The following is a 23,762-nucleotide window of genomic DNA, read 5'->3' on the forward strand; positions in this document are numbered from 1 at the left end:
TAAATCAATAAGATATAATAGATCATATATGTTGGTTATGCAGGGCAGCATAGTTACGACCATTATGTCTATACCAGAATTCAAGTATCATTGAGTCAGAGATATTTAGAGTATTTACATTATGGAACCTTGTGTTGTTTATTATGAACTTTCCAAATACTTCTATTGTTTCTCCGTCAGCTCTGGAGTCACACAGAGATAAGATCATTTAGGCCGGTATCAAGTCCTACAGCTGCAAATGCATTTATAGGAGGTACACATGGCGCAACACATTTATTTCTGCTTTTGTCCTCTTTCAGTTCAGATGAAAGTCAGCAAATAACTCCATATATATATATACAACTGGCATTGCTTCAGCTTTATTGTATTAGGTGAAAGTATCCACTCAACCCATTGAACTGGTATTTATGAAAATACTGTAATTTATTAAACTGACATACAGCTATTTTTAACAGTATTTCAGCTTTTCAGTTACAATAAAATATTAATGTACCTATATATTTTTAAGTTATGAACTGAAAAAAATATTTTTTTACAGGTTGTAGTTCACAAAACTGACTTCATGTTATCTAGAAGCAGGTATCACTTGAATAATTTAAAACTGCAACAATAATTGAAAAAGAAGCAGCACAGCAAGCTTTAGCTGTAATGACTGGCTTTTCTAAAGGTTTTTTTGTGGCACTGTCCTTTATTTAACATTATAGTAGACACAAAAAGGGGACATAAAGTATATGGCTTAAGCCAGGAACGGAAACGGGGACAGCCGCGTTAGCCTCCATACATGGACCTGTGAGCTGCATCTTTATCAAGAAATCACTCTAAATGAAAGCCTTTAGCAACCTTACCTCTCTCTCAATCACTCTTTCATAGTGCGGTCTTTGTAAATGTGTGAAAATAGCCTTGTTAGACATTACAAATCACCTGCCTTTGCGTACTTGTGCATACACAGTATCGTCCATTGTTGGGTTAGGCTTGTCTAGTCTTGATTTTGGTCTTTTTGAAAACATGACCTGGCCGTACTCCACATCAGCCACATTGACCTCCACTTTCCTTTCCCGCTTTTTCACAATCCTGACATCAACATAGGTCACGTCCTGGTCATCTTCCTCCACTGCAGAGGAGCAGAAGGACAGATAAAAGGTAAACCTGCTGACTGCATCAGGTATCATCAGGTATCAAGGAGAAAGCTGATTTTCTTTTCTTTTTACCTTTGGTTGTTTTCTTCTTCTTGTGAGCACAAATGAATGCTATGCCAACTACTAAGACAATTACCAATGCTGCGAGTACACCAGCCATTACTGGCAACAGCTCTGTTTGAGAACAAGGGAACACAAGACAGATTTTTAAGGCCAGCATTACTGTGTGGGATTCATGGAGACTAGTGAAGATGGAAAAATTAACTGATCACAATTTTCACTTACTAATGTACCAAAGTTGATCATTGCTGTCAGGACTGGTAGGAGAGGTATTTGACTGTGTATTCTTACCCACACTAGTGTGTTTAACTGCTGGAGGGACTGTTGTTGGTTCAACACACAGGGTGTTATTTTCTTTATACACCCACTTAGCAATTTGTGTCCCATTGGAGATGCAGTTAATGAATATGAAGCCTAGAAGCAAACAAAATTCTAAGTCATGTAACATATGTATTATAATTCAAAACGATAATTTTTTTTTTTCACTCACCACAGCCAGATATGATCGTCTCGTTGAGGGAATGACTGACTTGGTTCCTGACTGAGCAGACCAGACGTCCTGAGATGTTCTGTCTCAGAACGATGATGTTAGACTCAGTATTTCTAGAGAAGAGCTCAGAGTCTGTCAGTATGTGTCCATCCAGTGTCCAATTGTACTGAAGACTGTCTGCTTCAGAGCGACAGGACACCTTCATCTGTCCCTGGGACAAACACTCTGGGACCAGCTGGACAGAGGACACAAGAGCTGAGAGAGAAACACATACAGATTATTTACAGAAAATGTCATTTTGTTATTATTTTGGTAGGAAACTGGAAAGGTACAGAATACATACTGAAGCCTGTTATTAGATATTGTGTTTCTACATTGCCTAATTTAGTTAAAGAACAAAGTAAAAGAGTAGAAAATTAAAAAAGTAGAAAATAAAAAGTGGATTACCTTGAACAAACAGCTGCAGAGTTCTCCATCCTGTTGACTTTCCATCTTTATCAAAGAGTTCAAGTATATATTCACCGCTGTCAGTCCTGATCAGGTTACTGATTCTAACTGTTCCATTACTGGGAAAAAAGAGAAATCTACTCTCTTTTGTATTATTTGCAATGCTGTTGTTTCTCCACCTGAGTATTGTTGAGCTGTTCTTTTTCCAGTTGAATCTGGGAATTACTGAGACGTTGTCCACCAGCAGGAGGTCCACTGCACCTCCCAAAGCTCCATAACATTGAGTTTCATCCTGTCTGCCATCACAGGAAGATTCTATACCTTAAATTAATCATATAATAATAATAATCAACGAAAATAAATAGCATACCTAATCTACAAAATGATGAGTTTATTTTAGCCACCAGCACCTTTCTAAAATGAGACATTGTGTATTTGTCAGACCTCACTATGACTTTAAGCATTTAGAGTCAAACAGCTGAGCATGAAATACATGATGGAAAATCAGCTAAGATCTTAAATCAGCACCTCTTTCACTTTTAACAGAATCAAACAAAACACATGCATTTAAAACAACAAATGTTAATAAGAAAATTACTGATTGCAGAATTCAGAGACACAGACACCAGATTCAGGGATTTGTTTTTTGAGCCCCAGATTCACATTGTTTTAACAAACTGCAACAAATCAAAGAAAGGCACGGTTCTGCTCACTATGCAAAGAGAACAAATAAACCCATTTCTGAATTTCTGGTTAGATTTTAATTAAGGTAAATCAATCTTTTTTTAAGGATAATCAAATCATGTGGTCAAAGTAAATGTTTCTGATGAACTTTATTTGTTGCAGATATCCAGATGCAGAACAATTTAATGAAGAAAGCAGTATGCCAGCTTTAAGTCAGTCTAATTTTGTTTCTAACAAGAAATAATAACAGTTTCTTAAACATTTAAAGTAGCTGATTAACCTAAGGAACAACTAGGTTTGCCATTTGAACACTAAATCCTTACTCAAATTATATAATTGTATTGTTTAATTTACTTGTCTTTCACATTTTTACCTAAAGTTAATATGAGGTTAAATGTGATGCTTTATTCTAAAGTAACCATTAAATGTATACACAAAGTAAAACTAAAAAGCACATGAGCCTGAGCTGAACAACTGCCACACATTTCAATCATAATTAACAGGTTTAGAACATTTATTTTTCATTTTTTAAATATATCTCTCCCTGAAAACAGGTTGCTTTACTTTATGGACAACTCTATAAAAATTTATGAGCAAATCACACAAATTATCATTATTTTAAAACATATAACTCATATGTAGAAGAATAAATATGGTGCTAGATGAAAAATGTAAAAAAAACCTTACCACGAGAGCCTCGGAGCAACATCAGTAAGAGCCCAACAACGGCCTTCATCTTTGCCCTCGCATTCATTCAGCCGCTGTGAGATTTTCGGGTATTTGTTCCTGAATGTAACAACCTGCAATGTGTCCTGTTGGTGATCAGCTACAGAAAATAACTTGTGAAAACCTTGATTATGATAGACAACTGTAGTGTTCAACTTTTCATCCTCCTCGAGACGAGAGGAAGTGATAAAAGTCTTACTTCCCCTTTTAACCAACAAGAATTTAAGCTTGTGTGTTGGGCTGAAAGGAAGAGATGGAAAACATTGTTTCAACAGGTTTTAGATGAAAGGTTAAAACATATTTTTATGCTAGAGGGGTTGTTTTTTTGACAATCATAAAAAAAAACAAGTGCCCATTACGAGGAACAGCAATTTTCTTAATACAACTATATTTAAAGCACAAACAATGTTATAACGTATATGATGGCATTCACTTCTAATCTGTAAACATTTCATAACATTGTCTTTTTCATGAACAAAAAGAAGATTATACTTATGCACAATGAAAATTTGAGAAAATGCATTATTTTGTAAACAAAATAAAGTTTATTTACAGTTATTCAGCTATGAAAGTAAAGAACCAGATGTTTTATTACCTGGAAATTTTGAAATTGTTCTGTATTAATTGTAATCATTAAAAAATCATTGCCATCAGTGTTGATAGAAAACATTTAGACATTTATAACTGTGGCAATCAACCTGAAGATACATTTAGAAAAAAATGGAAATTAGACGAAAATTCAACTTGGAAGACTCACCTCTATTTCCAGATCCATCTAACGAGTCCACTACGTTCTCCGCTCCAACCAATCAGCTTCTGGTCCACATTCCTCTTCAACCAATCATCCCTCCAGGCTTCGCTTTTACAGACATTCACATCACATCAGAATCTCCTGCTCTTCAGCTGAACTTTGACCCTCCTCCACCCCATCTCCTCCATCAGGTTTTAAGCTCCTTCCGAGTACTTTATCTCCTCAGGCCTCCACTCCAACACCAGAATCAGGATCCCGGGGGGGGGGAAGACTTCTCTAATTCTAACCCTAAGATGTTCATTCAAGCTCATGTCATTATCAGCATCCATGTCTTCCACTGGGGTCCGAGCACCAAAAGAAAACAAACACCAGCTAATAAACTTCTCTAATTGCCATCTCTGTGTTTCTCTCATTTGTTAGTGTTTTCAGGTTGAAATAACACTTGCTGACCAGTAGGGGAAAGAGGGAAATATTAACAACTTTATTAAAGATACATTCCACTGAATACTGACAAATTCACCGTAAATTAAAATTTAGCATAAATTAAAGCTTCTTCTACATGATGTTTTGTTTCTGCTACTATTCATGTTACTGATGTTTTTTAGGCTCTCAAATATCTAGAATTGTACTTTAAAACTTATTTTTAAACCTGATTTAGCACCATGAACCCTGAAAACAGAGCTCTTTGCAAGCTGTTTCTGTAAGACTACAGAGTCTTCGTTTGGTTGCTCGTTCTTTTTCCAATAGAAATAGAGGGAGATGCAAGTCACAGAGGATTTGCAGGGTGTCCTGAAAAGGGACAATGATCTCACGATCTGTTACAATTGGAGTTTTTCAAGGAAAAGTGAGAAAATATCACCAACATTTGATGATCCAATCCAACTTTACTTAAGAAGCTCTTTAAAAAGCCCTCAAATGGAACAAAGTGCAGCACAGTACAAGTAGGAATGAATATAAGAATAAAAACAACAAATATAAACAAACAATTAAGATAAAGAAGCAAAAAAAAAAACAGACGAAACATAAAATCAACTAATTAAAAGGTGGAGAAAGCCATAGTAAAAATATGATGTGTTCAGGGTGATGTGATGTGTAAGTGGTTCTCCACAAATACCTCTGAACAATCATCCGAGGCCTTTACGGAACAGCTGGATTTATACTGAAATAAATTACACCCATTTGGTAAATGGGCTGAATTTATTCAGCGTTTTTCTAGTAATACGACCACTTGAAACCTTTTTCACTAAGGGCACATTCACCCAACCGCATTCACAAACACACACTACATTAATGGATCGATACTTAGATCAGTAGGCAGCTTGGGGCTAAGTGCCTTGCTCCTGGCATATTGATATGTAGCTACAGTAAGCAACTGGTCGTCTCAAAGAAATAAAAATAGGAGAACTTGGTTTGACATATGGAGAGGAAATATGAGTTAGTGGTCCTCATAGTCCAGAATGACCGTTGTCTCCACACTGAGGTAGACACGCAATATTGCCAAAAGTATTTGTCTGTTTACTTTTAGATGTACATGAAGTTTGATGACATCCTATCCTTAATCTGTAAATCTGTTAACTATTCTGTAAACATGAGTTTATGGTGGGACCTTAAGTGGGTCTAGCTGTATGAATTTTACACGTCTTTTGTTTTTTTTTTAGCAGAGAAGATATCATTCATTATCTTTCAAACAGATGAATTTAAAGTTCACTGTCATGAAGATTACTACCTAGTGGTAATGCTCTGACTGGACTGGTCTTCAAAACCAGATGGTTGATGAGTTATGGATACCGGCTTTGACAGCTAAAACCCAGAGACACAGAGGAACCAGCATGTCATCAGCTCCACCAGCAGGACAAATAGGAGAGGAGGAGGGGTGTGATGGCAAAACAGGCATGATAATAACCACGCTTCATCACCAGTTCTTTTTCACTTTATTTACTTTGTTATTATTGCTCCAAACATTTTTGCACACCACTAAACATAATATTTTTTATATCAAGTTAGTTTATTTTTCTGCCACAGCAACAAATTTTATATGAAGTAGACACATATTTGCACTGCAAGGTCAGAAGTCTGTTTTAACTTCTAGTAATAATGTTTATCTGGGATTAGACTTCTTCTTTCAGGTGGAGAAAAATATAATTTTATTATTTATTTATTTATTTTTCTGAATCATTTGATTTGTTTTTTGTCATATTAATCATGTTTTATTGTCATGTGCTGACTTTGTAAACACTTTATCTGTGAAAGGTTCTATAATAATAAGATGTGCTTATTTATGTACAAAAAACAAACCCTGGGGTTGAAAATATTAAAATGTTGCTGCTAACTTCCTTGAGCTCAACCATGTGCTGTATTGCCTCAGGAATGTTGGGGGCTTATTTAGCATTATTTTTGTTAACTTTTGTGGCAGCCATTTTGTTTCCCCCTGTGTGTGTCATGAGGTTTAGCTAAGACAGCAAGTAGATAAAAAAAAAACTTTTTTACATATTTTCAGGAATCCAAAAGGAGCACATAATAAAGAACCTAGATATTTAGCGATGTCAATGTTAAAGGCCAAATACCATCAAAAGCACCTGAAAGAAGAGCTCTCTTTCACAGAGTCAACTAAACGTAGCTGTAGAAGGAGACTATTTCACAGCCTTTGTGTCACAGACTTGAAAGCTCTGCCCCTTTGGTCTTTAGTGTGGTGCCTCAGAGCAAAGACAGTGAGCGGCAATATATATATGAAGGAACCACTGACTAGATTACTAACCCAGCAGACCAGACGTCCTGAGGTATTCTGTCTCAGAACGATGATGCTGTTCTCAATATTTCTAGAGAAGAGCTCAGAGTCTGTCAGTGTGTGTCCATCCAAAGTCCATCTGTACTGAGGACTGTCCCCTCCTTGAGAGAGACAGGATGCCATCATCTGTCCCTGGCTCAAACACTTAAGAGACCAGCTGGACAGAATACGCAGGAGCTGAAAGAGAAAAAGAATGTCTGATTAAATCTACATTTTCTTTTATAAAATTGGAAGCTACCACATTACATGGCTGACATGTTTGTTTATTTTCAGTACATGCTCAGATTCAAATCCATTAATTGGACTTATTTTACAAAGAAGAAAAACATTATTTGCATGGAATCAAAAATGCAGAGTCTTAATTACTGTTGTCTTTCCACTTGAACTAATGTGAAAATTATTTTCACCGCTCTCATTTCTTCTCACGTTATGGACCTTAAATGTTCCATTAATAATGAAAAATAGAAAAAATGTATTACCAATTTCCAGTCCAAACTGCTGGGTGTTTCTGGGTTGTTGTCCATCAGTTAGATAACCAGACATCCTCCTAATAATAATAAAAGGATCATATTCCATGATCCACATTGCTAGAATATGATGGCAGGAAATAAAGCCAGGTCACACTGCACCCAGTTTGACATCCCTTTACACAGGTAGTGGTGCCACAATGTGTGGGCTCAGGCCCCAAGGACCCCCGAACCACCAAAGAGTCACTGATCCCATAGTCTTGGCTACAGGAGGATGTCTCAGTCTCCCTAATGCAGGTGAGTTTAGGCAATATTTGCTAAAATGAAAAGTCAGACTAAAGAAAAAAGTCATTTTAATCATTTCTGTTGTATAAATGAATCAGACAGTAACTTTCTGTTCTTATTCACATAATTATTTTCAGATTTTCTTTATTCAATTTATCTGAGAAAACTGCTGCTTCTACTAAAAAGGATGATTCTAGAAAAAACTAGAATAAACTTCACTTTTTATATAACCTTCAGTTTTACAAAAGCCCCACAATATGTCTGAAAAGCAAGTAAAGTTTAGTGAAACGTTGTTTCCACACTTTAAACTGCACTGTCATTTAAAAAGAAGAAGGTTAAAAAAACCACACCTGAGCTGCTGTGAAGAAGCTGCTTTAGTTCTCTAAAGATTGTGTCAGATTGCTTAAGTCAACTAAACTCTGTTTCTGTATAAGAAGCTAATCATTTAAAAACTTTGACTGGGAAACAGTTGAAATCACCTTGAGAGGCCGAGCAGCAGTTCTTATTTTGCCCGATTTGAAGGATGGGTCGTGAGTATCCTTCGCGGCCCATCATTTCCCATCATTCATTGCGGGTCGAAGCAGATTGGTCAAGCAGGGGAAGCCATGGCGGACCATAGCAACAAAAGCTGTGAGTAAATTGTGGAAAATTACACTTTCTGTGACACAAGTTAACTTCTACAATGTTTTTAGTGCGGGAATATAACTATGTAGACGTGAAATATCTGCTTGATTTATCTAGACATCGCTTAATTTCAAACGTTCTCCGACGTGTTCGGAGTTTTCCGTTCCCGGCGTAGTAACCGGCTCGCCTCGCCAGCCCTACCGGCGGTGAGGCCAATAAACAAAGAGATAGCAACTTTATGGCTAATGTATGTCATATTATATATATATATATATATAAAAAAACAACTTTCAATTTTAAGATAGATGGGAATTATAAATTATTTGATCCCCTCTGGCTGTTCTTAGATAATTATATAATAATGCAGTGTTTTTGGTGTATTAGTATCTACTTGCTTTGATCACTTAAAATATCCAGAAACATGCCTTAAAAATAATGTGTTTTTCCATCTCCATTCTTCCCTTTTCTAGACCAGACCCCTTTACTGCAGGATCAACCTGAGTGTCCCAGTCCTGAAACGCTTCTTCAACCAGGAGGACACCAGGCCTGATTTTCAGCTGAGCAGGGAGTCTCTGGCAGTGCTGCTTAATCTTTTGCACCAGGATAGGCGACATGGATGGGGTGCTACTATTGAGACCTTGGTTTTTCTTTTCTGGCTGGCAAGTGGCACATCCTACAGAGTGGTCTGCAGAGTGTTTGGGATGCCTCGCTATACTGTCCATTGCATCGTCCACAGAGTTACAGAGGAGATCGTGGCTATTCGTCACCAGGTCATGTACCTTCTAAAGACCCCTAAGGACTTAAGGCAGTGTCCCGTGAGTTTGCAGGGCTGGCACGCCACAGAGCTTTTCTTAAAGCTGTGGGTGCAATATATGTCTGCCATATCCGCTTCAGGTGTCCAAGCAGCCCTGATGGTCAGTGCTACAGGAACAAGAAACTCTTCCCTTCCATAATCCTGCAAGCAGTTTCTGAGAGCCATTTTATTGACACGTATGTGGGCTGGCCTGGGTCAGTGCATGACTCTAGGGTGCTCCGCCACAGCCCACTGTACAGTTTATCCTCCTCCAGGGCATTTTATCCTTGCTGATGGAGGGTACCCATGCCTCCAATATCCACTCCCCCTCATCACTCCCTACAAGAGGACAAGACAAGGTGTGGGAGCCCAGCGCTTTAACAGCCATCATTCCAAAAACAGGCTCTATAATAGAGCCTGTTTTTGGAATGATGAAAACCAGATTCAGAGCCATCTTCCTGCAAGCGCTGGAGGTGCATGACACCTTTGTACCTCACATAAGTTTTGACCTAGATCCATTTTATATATACATTATACATAATATATACACATATATGCACCCTCTTTTAAATTGTTTTCAGGTCATAACAGCATGCGCCATCCTCCATAACATCTGCCTTGGTGCTGGGGATGTCATGGCCCCACAGGATGATCCAGAGGAGGATGCAGAAGAGGATGAGGGTGAGGTTTGGACTGAGGCAGTCAGCGTTGCTCTCTGGCGGGACCAGCTTTCAGCTGAGGTGTCTGCCCTGGAGGAGGTACCACCAGAACATGACTACTGTGTGCAGCCAAGTATAATATTATAGATGTAATTAATTTTTGAGATAGGGGTATAACTGATTGTAATATTTTGTGAGCACCATCTTCTAATTCTGTATTTTTCCGATTACCTCTTAGTGATGTGGCAGCCGTCAATTCAGCCAGCCCTTTAAACCCACTTGATGGACGATACTGTGGGCAGCGGAGAGAGGAATCACAAACATCTGCAGACCACCTGTGTGATGCTTCACTCACCATCCAGAAAGACAAACCACAGGTCTCAGTTGCAGCATCCCATCCATGTCTCTGACCTTGTGAGAGATTAAGCCACATCTCCAGAGACTTTCTGTTCAGAAAGACATCTGCCTCTTTGTTCTGTTGAAGAGGTTTTTCCAGGAACCGGTCACTCAGGTTGATCCTGCTGTCGCCATTGTAAATACTTGTACATAGTTTTATTTTATGCCTTTTGTCTTGTAATCTTGATCTGTTTGGATGTTTTCTTCCCTCATTCTGTTTAAAGTGCTGTTTGTATTTTTCATAATAAATTCTGTTTATAACTTAAATGAAGTTGATGTATTGTTAGATCAAATGTAAATAACATTAGTGACAAAAACAATTTTGAAATTTATTAGAACAACTTAAAACTTTAAGAAACAATCTGAACAAAACTTAATATTTCTTATGTAGCATTTTATTTTGGTGCCATTCTTAGGGAAAACAGTCTGTCCATTCTCTGTACCCTCATGTCCTCCCTGATCGACTCCATCATCTCTGTCCCTCTTTCTTTTCTGACCCCTTCCTGCTGGCTCACTGTCTCCCTTCTCCATCTGGTTGCCCACCGCTCCGCTTGGCCCTGGAGTGTCCTCAGGGTTGGAGGCAATTAGGACAAGAGGTGTTGTAGAAGGCCTCTGTCCCAACACCTCCTCCATAAGGACAAACCAGGGCCAATAGCAGCAGTGGGCTTTTCACTGACTCCCTCTCCTGACCCTGGATACTGTTGGACCACTTGTTTGCTGAGTATTGGATTATCTGCACATTGTTGGACGTCACTGTGCCCCTCCAATGGCATCGGCCATTTTGCACCCAGGACAGCCCGCTCCTACATATCCCATCGAGCATTGCGACTGATATGACTGGGCATCCCAAGTCTGACGTCACAGGGCGCTATATAGGAAGGCACTCATGTTTGAAAACTTGCCTTCTGCTAGAAACCGGTCTAGTGACTGAAGCGCACCACTTTAAGAGAAGAGCTCTTTGCAGAGTTCATTCATTCTCTCTCGTTGGACAACGAACAATTCATAACTGAGGTTTTTGGACTAAGAAGGCCAGAGATTTCACTTTGCCGATCGAAGACGTGAGTTAACACATAACTGAGAACACGGAGTTTCGGAGAGACGAACCGCTATCGTGTTTCATTTTCAAGTTGACTTTGATGGTCAGATCATATTTTTCCTTTTTGTCAAGAAGACCAAAGGACGAAGACTGACCGCTTTCCCTGAAGTTGATTGTGGACGCACAATTAACTTACCCCACTTTTCCTCGCTCGAATTCCCTCGCTCAGGAAGAAGCGAGTAAAACCAAGTAAAACCCAATTTTTTTAAATCTTTTATTTCTTTATTAGAAGGCCTGGGCAGGGTCAGAGGTTGTAGAAGCGATCAGAATCGCTAGTTAGGATCTCATGTGTTCTGAATAATATGTGCATGTAACCTTGCTTATTGAGCTTTGATGTGTTATGTTGATGTCGGGATCCGCCGCGTTCCCAGAGCTGTTTGTGTTTACTACCTGAACGCGGGTGCGTTGCAAGACTGGACTGTTAAAACGACCTCATGGTAAAATTCTCCATTTTTTTTTCTTTGTCTTCAATCTCACTGTGCTAGCTTGCCGCCAAAAGTTAGAATCCTTTGTGCTCAGGAGTTAGGGGGAAGTTTTATGATCAGAAGATCATAAAGGACCATCGAAGCTGCGCTCCAACCCCCACCATTCGCCACAACTCAGATTCTCATTTTTCCTTCGTCTGTAGTGCCATAAACTGCTGGTGGACTCAATACATACCCACTACCGTTTGTTGATTTTTGCTTATTTAGATGTGTGACCCCTGTGTTTGTAGAATTTTGCATGTTGAGTAGGTGAAAATTAATAAATATTCACATAGATAAAGAGAGAGCGTTTTGTGTTTCATTGTGTGCAAGAAGTGATGTGTCAGTCAAAATAAGGTTCAAGTTCCACATGTTTCGGCAGAAACGGTCGATTAAACAGTGACATCTCCGGCAATAGTTATTAATTATTACGGAGTATTCAACGGTTGTAATTGTCAGAGGCGTTGGGCCACAATTACAACACCAGAAACATCTCTGGTCTCGATTCATAAATGAGGATTTTTGGTTAAGAAATTGATTTTGTCAGATTATTATTTGTAATTATAATTATTGATCAAGATTAATCAATCAATAATCATAAACCTAACAATACTTACAATCCTAAAGCTAGATGGAATAAAAAAAAAGAGTTGACTAAACAGAGAAACCAAAAAGACTTTTAGAAATATTTTTTATTTGTGTGTGACATGAGAACTTCTGAACAAACTCTAAATTCTTATTTTTTTTGTTTTGGCCTGCAAAGGGGGTGACCTTCCCCTGTTGGTCCATCTTCTCCAGAATTGTCTTGAACCGAAAGAAGTATGTTAATCACTGGATGGATATTTATGAAAGTTAGAAAGATAGGAGTTATTGAAACTGGACAGAAACTGACTGCAAAGAATGTTGTTATTGTACCTCCAAGCCACGGAGGCTGAGTTTTTAGCTCCAGTAGAAAGGTGGTGGTTGTCACCCCTGAGCTTAATAAACTGGCCCGTCTGCTCCTTTGTACCTAAAAAAAATATGAAAATACCCCAAAAAAACCCCATCTTGCTTAATATCAGAGCAAACATAAAGCCTTTTTTAATTTCACATTTGTCTTAATTTGAAGAAAATATTAAAATATTTCTATGCAAATGCATAAAACAAGCTCTTTCAAACTTTTAACTTCTTTACTGAGATTCACTTACATTTGGAGGTGTATTCCTCGTCGGGTTTACCTGGAATCAGAAATTATAATGCTAACTGAATTATAAATAAACTTTTAAAACATATAGCACATTTCTTCATTAAAAATTAATATTGAAAAGCTTATTTATTCTCAATCACACTCCCCAGCGATACAGTTGGATTACATAAAACTGTCCATTTATTCTGGTTAACCTTAATATCACCTGAAATGTTCAATCGATTTTCAGTAATAATTAAAATAATAACATAAACTGTTAGAAATCCCTTGTGTTAAACGTTCACTGTGATGACTGCCAGCAGAGTCCGGTCAGATCTCTACCGGGCTAGCTCGCCTCACCGCCGGTAGGGCTGGCGAGGCGAGCCAGGTACTACGCCGGGAACGGAAAACTCCGAACACGTCGGAGCACGTTTGAAATAAAGCGATGTCTAGATAAATCAAGCAGATATTTCACGTCTACATAGTTATATTCCTGCACTAAAAACATTGTAGAAGTTAACTTGTGTCACAGAAAGTGTAATTTTCCACGATTTACTCACAGCTTTTGTTGCTATGGTCCGCCATGGCTTCCCCTGCTTGACCAATCCGCTTCGACCCGCAATGAATGATGGGAAATGATGGGCCGCGAAGGATACTCACGACCCATCCTTCAAATCGGGCAAAATAAGGACACATTTGTCGGCAGCATTTGCTCGGAATGATTCATGAATTGGGACAGCCTTCGTCGCTGCGCTGTAACGTAATTGGCCTACAAATACGGCCTTCGAAGGATGCAGCCCCTGAGGCTGAGGCGTTGGTACATTCCCTTTCCGGTTGATTTTCTGAAATGTAAAAGTGTTTTCTGAAATGTAAAAGTGTTTTCTGAAATGTAAATTTGTTTTCTGAAATGTAAAAGTGTTTTCTGAAATGTAAATTTGTTTTCTGAAATGTAAATTTGTTTTCTGAAATGTAAATTTGTTTCACATCTTGTTAAATTGTTTTCTGAAATGTAAATTTGTTTTCTGAAATGTAAAATTGTTTTCTGAAATGTAAATTTGTTTTCTGAAATGTAAATTTGCTTTGGTACTTGTAAAAGTGTTTTGCACCCCCCGGCCACCGTACCATTAAGCCCCATTTCTCCAGAAAGATTTGGTTCTTTTTCAAAATATTTCCTTAAATATTTTACTATTTCCTAAATAATATTTCTTTAAATATTATTTTAATAAATAAAGGCAGCTAATTAAACACCGTTGAGAGTTGGTCGTCCAGAAGGTTGGTTTTATTCAGCAGATCATTCTTTAAAACATCATTTTATTAAAATAATATTTTATCTGATCTTGCATTGTGAATGGTTGTCTAAAGGTATGCTGATTATTGCCTGAGTTGGTTCCAAGACTAATTTAACTTCATTTCCAGATTCTTCAAGATAATCCTTGGTTTTCAAACATAAACATTGCATGGTAATGTTGCATCACTCTTTTGGTCATGGTTTTCAATCATCTTTAATCAACTTGTTTATATTGTGCATAGCCCATTAGTCTTCCCTATTCTTCAATTCTGCTTGGTAGTTTAGTTGGATTGTTTTAGCATAGTAAAGAGTTTGTTAATTGAAATATGTTTGACTTTGAGTTGACTTATTTTTGTTAATAAATTATTGTATTTTAAGAAATTGTGTGATTTCATTCCATGTGTGCAGAGTTTTGCTGTTCAATAATGTCAGAGCTTGGCTCACCCATTTTGACTTTGTCCTAATACCACCGCCTTATTGGGCTGGTATTCACAGGACAACCCTTAACAGACCGAAGTATTATTTAATAAAATATGAAAATATTAATATTAAATATTAAATAATATATTCATATTCATAGTCACAACAGAGGGAACCCAAACATACAGCCAAAGTCATTAAGAACTATCTTCAGCGTAAAGAACAAGACTTACTGGAAGTGATATTATGGCCCCAACAGTAGTTGAAGTTGTAGCTGAAGTATTATTTGAGCTTTTGAGATATTAATCAGCTGCAACCCCAGTGCCATGGCAATGCATCATAACAAATGTTAAAAAATTGGAAAAGTATTAGGAAAAATCTGCACTGTGACACCGGAGAGGACAGTCGTCCAAAAAAAATCTATTGTATCCACCACCATAGGAATTTGAGTTCCCAAAAAAGAATCGATCAGAATGAAAAGTAACAGAGCTAGTCCAACCTGCTGCCACCTTGAGCAGCGCAATTCTTTTGCACAGTACTGTGAGAAATTTCACCTTTGCAAACGCAGATATTCAGATGCATTAACATAGGAAACATATATTTTGTCTAAATAATTTGCAGACATTGAGTTTAAAGTCTAAACATCAAGATAATGTTCAGGTTCATGGTCTCTTGCGCTTTACTACACATTATTGTGTAATTGCCTGCCTACAGAATAGCATAAACATGGGTATTATTTTGAGGCACTTTACAAGAGAAACAGAAACATTGAATAACAAAGGCATTCAGACTTTTTAAACGTTTTTTACATTTCATCAATTTACAGTCACAAACTTTATATGATTTTATTTGACACACCAAAACAACATAGTAGATATTTGTGAAGTAAAAAGAATATTATACTGTACATTGTTTTGTTTTTTACAAATAAAATCTGAAAAGAGTGAGTTGCCTTTGTATTTACTCCCCTTTACTTTAATACCCCTAAATAAAATTCACTGCAACAAACTTTCTTTCAAAAACATTGTTGGAAGAAAATCATGAAAAGTCCCATGTGGTAAGATCAGATTAAAAAGATAAAATTTTGGGACGAGATGCAAAATGCCATGAGGGGCAGAAAGCCAACACTGCACATTAACCTGAACACACCATATTTACTTTGAAGCAAGGTGGTGGCAGTATCGTGCTCAGGGGATGCTTTTGTCTCAGCACGGACAGGGAAGCAGGTCAGAGTTGATAGGAAGAAGGATGGAGCAAAAAACAGAAATCTTGGAAGAAAACATCTGGGAGGTAGAAAAACAGTGTGTCGGGGCCTGTGAGTTTCTGTTTGTTTTCTGTTTCTTGCCTGCTATTTACTTTGCTCAGTCCACAGGTGGCGTGGGAGCTCATGGATGCAGAGGTGACAGGTGTTCCTTATCCTGCTGGTTGCTACTGGGAGCATTTAAGCAGGAGGCTGCCAGCACCTCACCGCCTGAGTGTTAGCCAACAGTGGTAACAGTCTCTCGCCAAACCTAAGCCGCTTGTGACTAAGTTTCGTGTTTTCTCAGTGCTTCGACTAACCTTCGTGTATTCCCCTCCTCAGGTTGCTTTCAAGCCCCGGCTCTGTTTCCAGTTCGTTTCCTGACTTCTGGATCTAAGATTCAAGCCTCCAGTTACCTTCTCTGGATAAACTCCAAGCTGGCAGCTTCCTGGCTCTGCGATCAACTGGCCACAATCATTAGCAAACCCTGTTCCCCCTCTTACGAGCTCCCGTGCAAGTACCACCGCCCAGCGCACCACGCCACCTTCTTCACACCATGGACTGAGCTTGACTGGACTTCCCGAAAACTTCCTTCAAGCATCAATAGACCAACTAACTTGGCTATTACCCTCCTTGGTCTCCTCTGGTTTCACATGAACAGAAAAAATGCTGCCCTTACTGCTGGATGATTTTTTTTATATGTATAACACAAGAAAGTAACAAAGTTAAAAATTTAGCATTATGCCTGCATAATGCTTTTAAATGTTTTACTCTCAACATGGCAACAAAACACAGAATTGTTTAAATATTTATGTTTCTGAAGCACATACCCCATGAATATTTACAATCATGATGGCATTCGTTCAAGGTTCAGCTGAATCATCATAACAGAGTTCTCTGGATTCTCCACTGTTGCTGAGAGGGCAGAAGGTGTAGCTTTTTCATATTTCTTTAACTTCCATGTTAAGTACAGAAAAAGGCCAATTAAAGGAAGAACCACAGCAATAGCACGCAATCCAAAAGTGAGCAAGGAGGAGAAAACTGTTTAAAGACAAAAAAAATACCATCAGTCTAGTAAAACTGACAAGCTTACACTAAAATTAATTCATTGTTGGATCAACTCCAGTTATACTTACACTGGAGGATTAGGTAATCAAACAGGTTTTAAACAGGTCAATGTTCTTAGCCTACCAAAGTTGATCATTGTTGTAAGGACTGGTAGGAGAAGTATTTGACTGTGTATTCTTACCCACACTAGTGTGTTTAACTGCTGGAGGGACTGTTGTTGGTTCAACACACAGGGTGTTATTTTCTTTATACACCCACTTAGCAATTTGTGTCCCATAGGAGATGCAGTTAATGAATATGAAGCCTAGAAGCAAACAAAATTCTAAGTCATGTAACATATGTATTATAATTCAAAACGATAATTTTTTTTTTTCACTCACCACAGCCAGATATGATCGTCTCGTTGAGGGAATGACTGACTTGGTTCCTGACTGAGCAGACCAGACGTCCTGAGATGTTCTGTCTCAGAACGATGATGTTAGACTCAGTATTTCTAGAGAAGAGCTCAGAGTCTGTCAGTATGTGTCCATCCAGTGTCCAATTGTACTGAAGACTGTCTGCTTCAGAGCGACAGGACACCTTCATCTGTCCCTGGGACAAACACTCTGGGACCAGCTGGACAGAGGACACAAGAGCTGAGAGAGAAACACATACAGATTATTTACAGAAAATGTCATTTTGTTATTATTTTGGTAGGAAACTGGAAAGGTACAGAATACATACTGAAGCCTGTTATTAGATATTGTGTTTCTACATTGCCTAATTTAGTTAAAGAACAAAGTAAAAGAGTAGAAAATTAAAAAAGTAGAAAATAAAAAGTGGATTACCTTGAACAAACAGCTGCAGAGTTCTCCATCCTGTTGTCTTTCCATCTTTATCAAAGAGTTCAAGTTTATATTCACCGCTGTCAGTCCTGATCAGGTTACTGATTCTAACTGTTCCATTACTGGGAAAAAAGAGAAATCTACTCTCTTTTGTATTATATACAATGCTGTTAGAGAATTTAAGTGCACCCTTTCATCAAACATTTTGACAGGTGGGCGGGACTTCCGGTGGGGGCCATGTGGGCGCCATGTGGTTGCCATGTGGGCAGGAGGTCACGTGGTCAAGCAGGGGGGTGTGTCCAAGGGGGCGTAACCGTGGATGCTGATTGGTTGTCGTCATTAGGGGTGATACCTTAAATGAGTCAATTAAAACACAGGGGTGTGTTTAAGGGTGTTATTAATAATCTGTATGTTTTTTCAGGCGTTAATACATCTAAAAAACAAAAAAAAGACATGCATCCTTTTATATTTTAAAGGTATAATCAACTTAATGTTGACCTTTCACATGAAATCCTAATCAAGGAACTGTGTATCCTGACAGAATTGTAAGTTAATTTTGCTTTACAGCAGGACCTATTTGTTGAATATATGAGCCAGTCTAAATCCGTTCAAAATAGAAAAGACCTAAAAAAGTAAATAAAAAAATTGTGCTTCACTACATCGATGGAACGAGAAAAACCTTCAGCTTCTGCGTCAACATACTGGAAAAGCAGCTGAAAGAGGTAAGACGAATATGAGATTAACAGAAAAAAAAAAAAGAACATCAGTATACTGTTTCCAAGTTACAAATTGACTAGCAATGATGTGTTTGTTTTTGAATCATGAGAGACTCCATTTTAGGAAAAAGGAATGATAATTTTAGTCACCTGTAGCTTTTCTAAAACATTTACTTTTTCATCTTAGAGTAAAAGGTTATTCAGGGGAGTTACAATTATACTATATCCAACTGTTAGGGGCGATGTCAGGAAGGGCAGTTACGTCTGTTCATTAGATAACCATATCACCTTTGAACTCAAGAAGGGTTTTGGTCTTAAAAACATAGTCTTTGCAGTTGAGATAACACTGTCATGTTCTGGTATAAATACTGTGTGTAAATGTTGGGGCTCTGTTTCATTGGTTAACCTCAGTGTCAGGGTCTTCAAATGCTGAATGTCTTTGAACCATAACACTTGTTACATTGAAAATACCAGTACTGACAAGAAAAAATGTCGGTAAATATTTCAGGAAACCCGGAAATTGTGGCTTCTACTTCTGATAATTCACAAAAGCACAATGACAGCTTTAAATGTAAGTAAGTAAGTAAGTATTCATTTTTAAGAAATCATTAAATGCATGTGAATGTTCTCTAATTTTGTTTATATATATTGTTTATATATATATATATATATATATATATATATATATATATATATATATATATATATATTTGTTTCTTTGTCATAGAACCCACCGCTGATGACCTTGATGATTTCATCTTGACACAATCAGATTATGGTAAGTAAATGTTAAATGCAATAAAATATATATATATATATATATATATATATATATAAATATATATATATTATAGTTAACCCTTGACAATGTTTCAATTTATAGATTTGATGAGAGAGGTAAACCCAAATGATCAAGTTGGAGGGTTCAGTGGCTGGAATCGACAGTCAAAATTGAGAAGGCGAATTATTTCCAAACAAGAGAAACCCCCAACAACAACTGAACTTTCTTTTAACACAGAAATTAAAACTGATTCTTTGAATACCCCCCCCGTCAATTATCATAATTTCCCCTGAAGACACACCGGATAAGTTACCAGCACCACCAGAAAGTAAGTAAGTCCTAAGAACTATCTATTTTTCTTTGAGAGTGAATGTATTTTAAACCTCAGATAAAAACTGTTTACAGATTCGACTGAGAGCTCTGTGGAAGACACAGTTGTCGAGCAGCAGCAGGGTAGAAAAAATAAATAAAAATTAAATAAAAACAATATATATGTATTTTAAGCATAGTTCAATAAAATGTCATATAAACCTGTTTACAGATACATCCAAAGATGCCACATTGAATCCGCCCACCAGAAGTTTGCCAACAGAATTTAAAAGAAGTCTCTCGCAGAAAAATATGTCTGCATGCAGGGGGCCTAGGAGATGTACCTCCCTGGAATTTGCCGTAAAGCCTGCTCTGCTGTTAAGACCTTGGTTAGGGCCGTTAGTTGTAACAATAGAGTTCAGAGCACCTGCAGTGTCTTTATAAAAAAGACCAGAGCTAAACTGGGTTTTTAAAGAATCCTCAGAAAAGTTTAACAATGTCTCAATCATGGCTCTATATGGATGTGTAGCGCTGGATTGTGAAATCATTCGATCTCCTAGAGTGACGTCACACTGACTGAAGATGGTGTTTAACGGGTTGTTGATGAGCCCTACAGGTGCATCATCTGGCAGGTTTGTTCCATTCTCGTTAGTAATTTTCACTCTGAGATGCAACAGTGTATCGTTGAGATCCAGATACTTTTCTCCGTCTCCCGGAATGAAAAACTCGATCGGCCCTCCATCAGTGATTGCTGATAAAAGCTGGATCTCGGTGTAAATTTTATCTTCGATCGATAGCTGTGTCATCGGGGCAGAAAATAAGTCCAATTCTGCCAGCGTGCACTCTGATGATTTGTTATGTAAAAGAGCCATTATTTAAATATATCAAAACTTGCGGATGACTTCCTTCCTCTTCGTTTGTCAGCTGCGACTGATCTCCTTTTTCGCGTTTGTCGTTGTTTTTCAACCGTCCTTAAACGATCACCAGGGGGTCTTGTTCTGGGTCTTTTGGATAAAACCATAATTCCTGAACCTTCTTGACCGTCGGTGTGTGTAGAACCACTCATTTTACTCACGGCTCTACCGATGACATCCGAAGCGATATTTGATGCAGCCGTTTTAAGATGGGGTTTTGCAATTGCAAATCCTTTTTTAACCAGAGGGGATACGAAGCGGAATAATTTTGAAAATAATGATCCAATTCCGCGTCCGTACATGACCGGGGCCCCTTAAAACCCTGGCAGATTACCGCCTGATTGACTTACATAGTAATTTACAAAGCGATTTGGATCACGTCTCAGACTTGGCTGTGCCATGTTCTCTCTTGCCTGCTTGATGCAGTGTTGAATGACCAGCGTAATATGAATGATAACCAATCAATCTTAGAGGTTATATACATATCTCTGGAATAGTTTATACAAATAAAATTTATCTCAGGCTACGTTGTGATATCACCGGTCTGAAGTGTAGTCTTATGACGGGCTTTCCATAGACGAAATTTACAGGAACGTTTTGGTCCGATTTAATTTCTATATTGATATTTTCAATATGTCTTCTGGAGACTGGAAGGTAGTGGGCGGGGTTAAACGTCTGAGTAATCATATCACTGAATGTGCCTTGTACTTTGACGGTCCGCAGTAAAGGTGCAAAAGTGTCGCCTACTATTTGAGGGCTGGCCACGTCGCTGTAACAGTATAGGTGATAGAAACCAGCCTTTATATCCGCCGGAAAAGGAGCCAGTTTTGGTTCAGAAACATGAATCCATTCCCCTGGTTTCACGCCCATCATATAAGCTAGAGTGTTGAAGAAGCGTATTTCATACGGACTGTTTGCTTGAAATGCAAATCTCTTTTGAACTTTGCTGAATTTAATGCGTAAACCCGATTTCAATTTTTTGAAAAACATTTCCATCTCTGTCTCGAGTTGAATAACGCTGTTATAGTAGCCACTTCTGATCCTTTGCGTATTGATCTCCACATCACCAACCTTCCTCCATTCAAAGTAGGCATCATAATCCGGTAAATTATGCCATGTATGAGGATATGAAATCTCGGCTAATGCAACCATCCATTGGCCTTCTAAATCAATATGTTGAGCTAAATTTACACGGAAACTTGAACTGGTATTATTTTTAAAAACTTCCATGCTAGCATTAGATGGAAGAGTAACGTAAAAGCCATCATCCTCTACCTGACGGTTCATAATGCTGTGTCAACTGTGAGGTTTAGTGCAAACCTTTTTTATACGTTTCGAAGTTCATCAAACTTGATCCAACTGTTGAATTTCTCAGGCCAGTTTTTCCAGCTTACAAAAACCTTTTACGCTGAGGAACTTTTTGAAGTTCCTCAGCGTAAAAGGAACCCTCGATAGGTTCTCCATCCAAATCTTTGAGTTTGTATACAGGAGGAGAATGGGGTATCCGGTCATACACTGTAAACACTTCATCCGTAAAACTCTGTTCGTATTTTTTGTCAAACACTCCACGGACCTTGGATATTCTGACAAGATCCCCTTGTTTAAACGTTGTCACTGAGTCCTTGCAATATCTGTTGGACTTGACATCATACAGATTCTGAAACACTTGAAAGGCATTTTCCGGGGTCACTTCCATAGGGCTCATTTTAATGCTGGAGTGGTAGGAATGGTTGTAGCTTCTAGCTAGGTTTTGCAGTACATCGACGTACCGCCGGGTATTGTTAGCTGTAAAATATCTCCACATCCTTGTTTTTAATGTGCGGTTAAATCTCTCGACCACTGAAGCTTTTGCTTCACTCGCTGTGGCAAAATGTTCAATACCGTGTTTCTCCATTAAACCTTAAATTTCTTGTTAAAAAATTCTTTACCGGCATCAGTCTGAAGTTTTTTGGGGATCTGACTTTCTGTAAAAACTGATTCAAATGCCTTTACCACCTCAGCGGCTGTTTTCCTCTTCAAAACTCGTACATACGCCCTTTTTGAAAAGATGTCAATGACTGTTAATAAATAATTATAACCATCATTTTCCATGGCCAGAGCTTGCATGTCACAGAGATCAGCCTGGAACTGCCTCAATGGTCTGGTGACAAAAACTGTTTCTCGGGAACTTTATTCTTGCAGGTTTATGTAGAGTATAGGTATCTTCTCCTGATAAAAAATCTTTAACTTTTTCAACCGCAACCTTCTTTCCCGTTTCATCTTGCATAACCCTCCTCAGCCTATCTACACCCCCAAAACTTCCCGTATTTGAAGGGCTATAATATACTTTCTTCATCAGCCGTCTTCCTGCCATCTCTGCCTTATGCTCACTCTGCCGATTACTTGTTAAATAATGAGAAAAAACACACAGGAGGGTAGATTTATCCTTATTTATTTTATTTTATTTTTGTATTTAATATAAACAAAAAACAACCAGAAAACAAAATCAGATAAAATGCAGATGAATTCAAACACTACTAGCTTTTAAACAACACTTTTGGGAAAGGTTACTATGTTCCTACTTTAATTGTATTTAATAGTAAAAAAAAAAAAGAAGAAAAATCATATAATGCAGATTAACTAAAGTACTGGAATACTAAAAAAAAAAAAAAAAATGATACAACAAGTCATCAAACATGTGAGATCAGTTTGTCAGTCCATAGCACTCTGAAACAGAGTTAAGTTGTTTGAGATGTTTCTCATCGACCATGCGATCATAAACGTGCGCTATTGCACTGTGGATGCCTTGTACCGATTTCAGTTCATATAAAACCGTCTTGGCAATCGTCTTCACTCTGAAGTCATCCGCTTGTATGCTTCGAAGTACCAGAAGATTCTAAATAGCAGGAATGAGTTTGGGGGTTACGAGTCGTCGTACGATGCGTTGAAAGTTGACTTGGTAATAATCCTCCCCCAGTACCTCTAGGCAATGGTGTTGACGCTGGCTTGGGTGGTTCGTTATACATCCATAGCAGGTTTCTCTGAGATAGTTCAAAGAGGTTATGTTGAATAAATGAAGTATTGCTGTTTTCACCGTATTGATGAGGGTGGTTGAGAACCAACCGTCAATTTCGTCCTCCTGGTTACTCTCATCCTCTGCTGAAGGCTGAGGGTCCTCCATCGGTCCCAGGGTTT

At 38.1% G+C, this 23,762-nt stretch overlaps 1 protein-coding gene across 2 annotated transcripts; it reads right to left on the reverse strand.

The window, feature by feature from the left end:
- Positions 1 to 399: 399 nt before the first annotated feature.
- On the reverse strand, positions 400 to 3,728 carry LOC124860590. Of its 2 annotated transcripts, none has more exons than XM_047354025.1 (6): positions 3,505 to 3,728; positions 2,134 to 2,454; positions 1,687 to 1,941; positions 1,488 to 1,610; positions 1,209 to 1,310; positions 400 to 1,111 (listed from the first exon to the last, which is right to left on the reverse strand). In XM_047354025.1, exons 1-6 carry the CDS (start codon positions 3,569 to 3,571, stop codon positions 918 to 920), a joined length of 1,062 nt encoding a protein of 353 aa, XP_047209981.1. In that variant the 5' UTR covers positions 3,572 to 3,728; the 3' UTR covers positions 400 to 917. The 2 variants fall into 2 exon arrangements, with proteins under 2 accessions (XP_047209981.1, XP_047209980.1); XM_047354024.1 differs by having other exon boundaries at positions 1,422 to 1,610.
- Positions 3,729 to 23,762: the final 20,034 nt, after the last annotated feature.

This window comes from Girardinichthys multiradiatus, chromosome 23, assembly GCF_021462225.1.
Source record: "Girardinichthys multiradiatus isolate DD_20200921_A chromosome 23, DD_fGirMul_XY1, whole genome shotgun sequence".
Lineage (NCBI taxonomy): Eukaryota > Metazoa > Chordata > Actinopteri > Cyprinodontiformes > Goodeidae > Girardinichthys > Girardinichthys multiradiatus.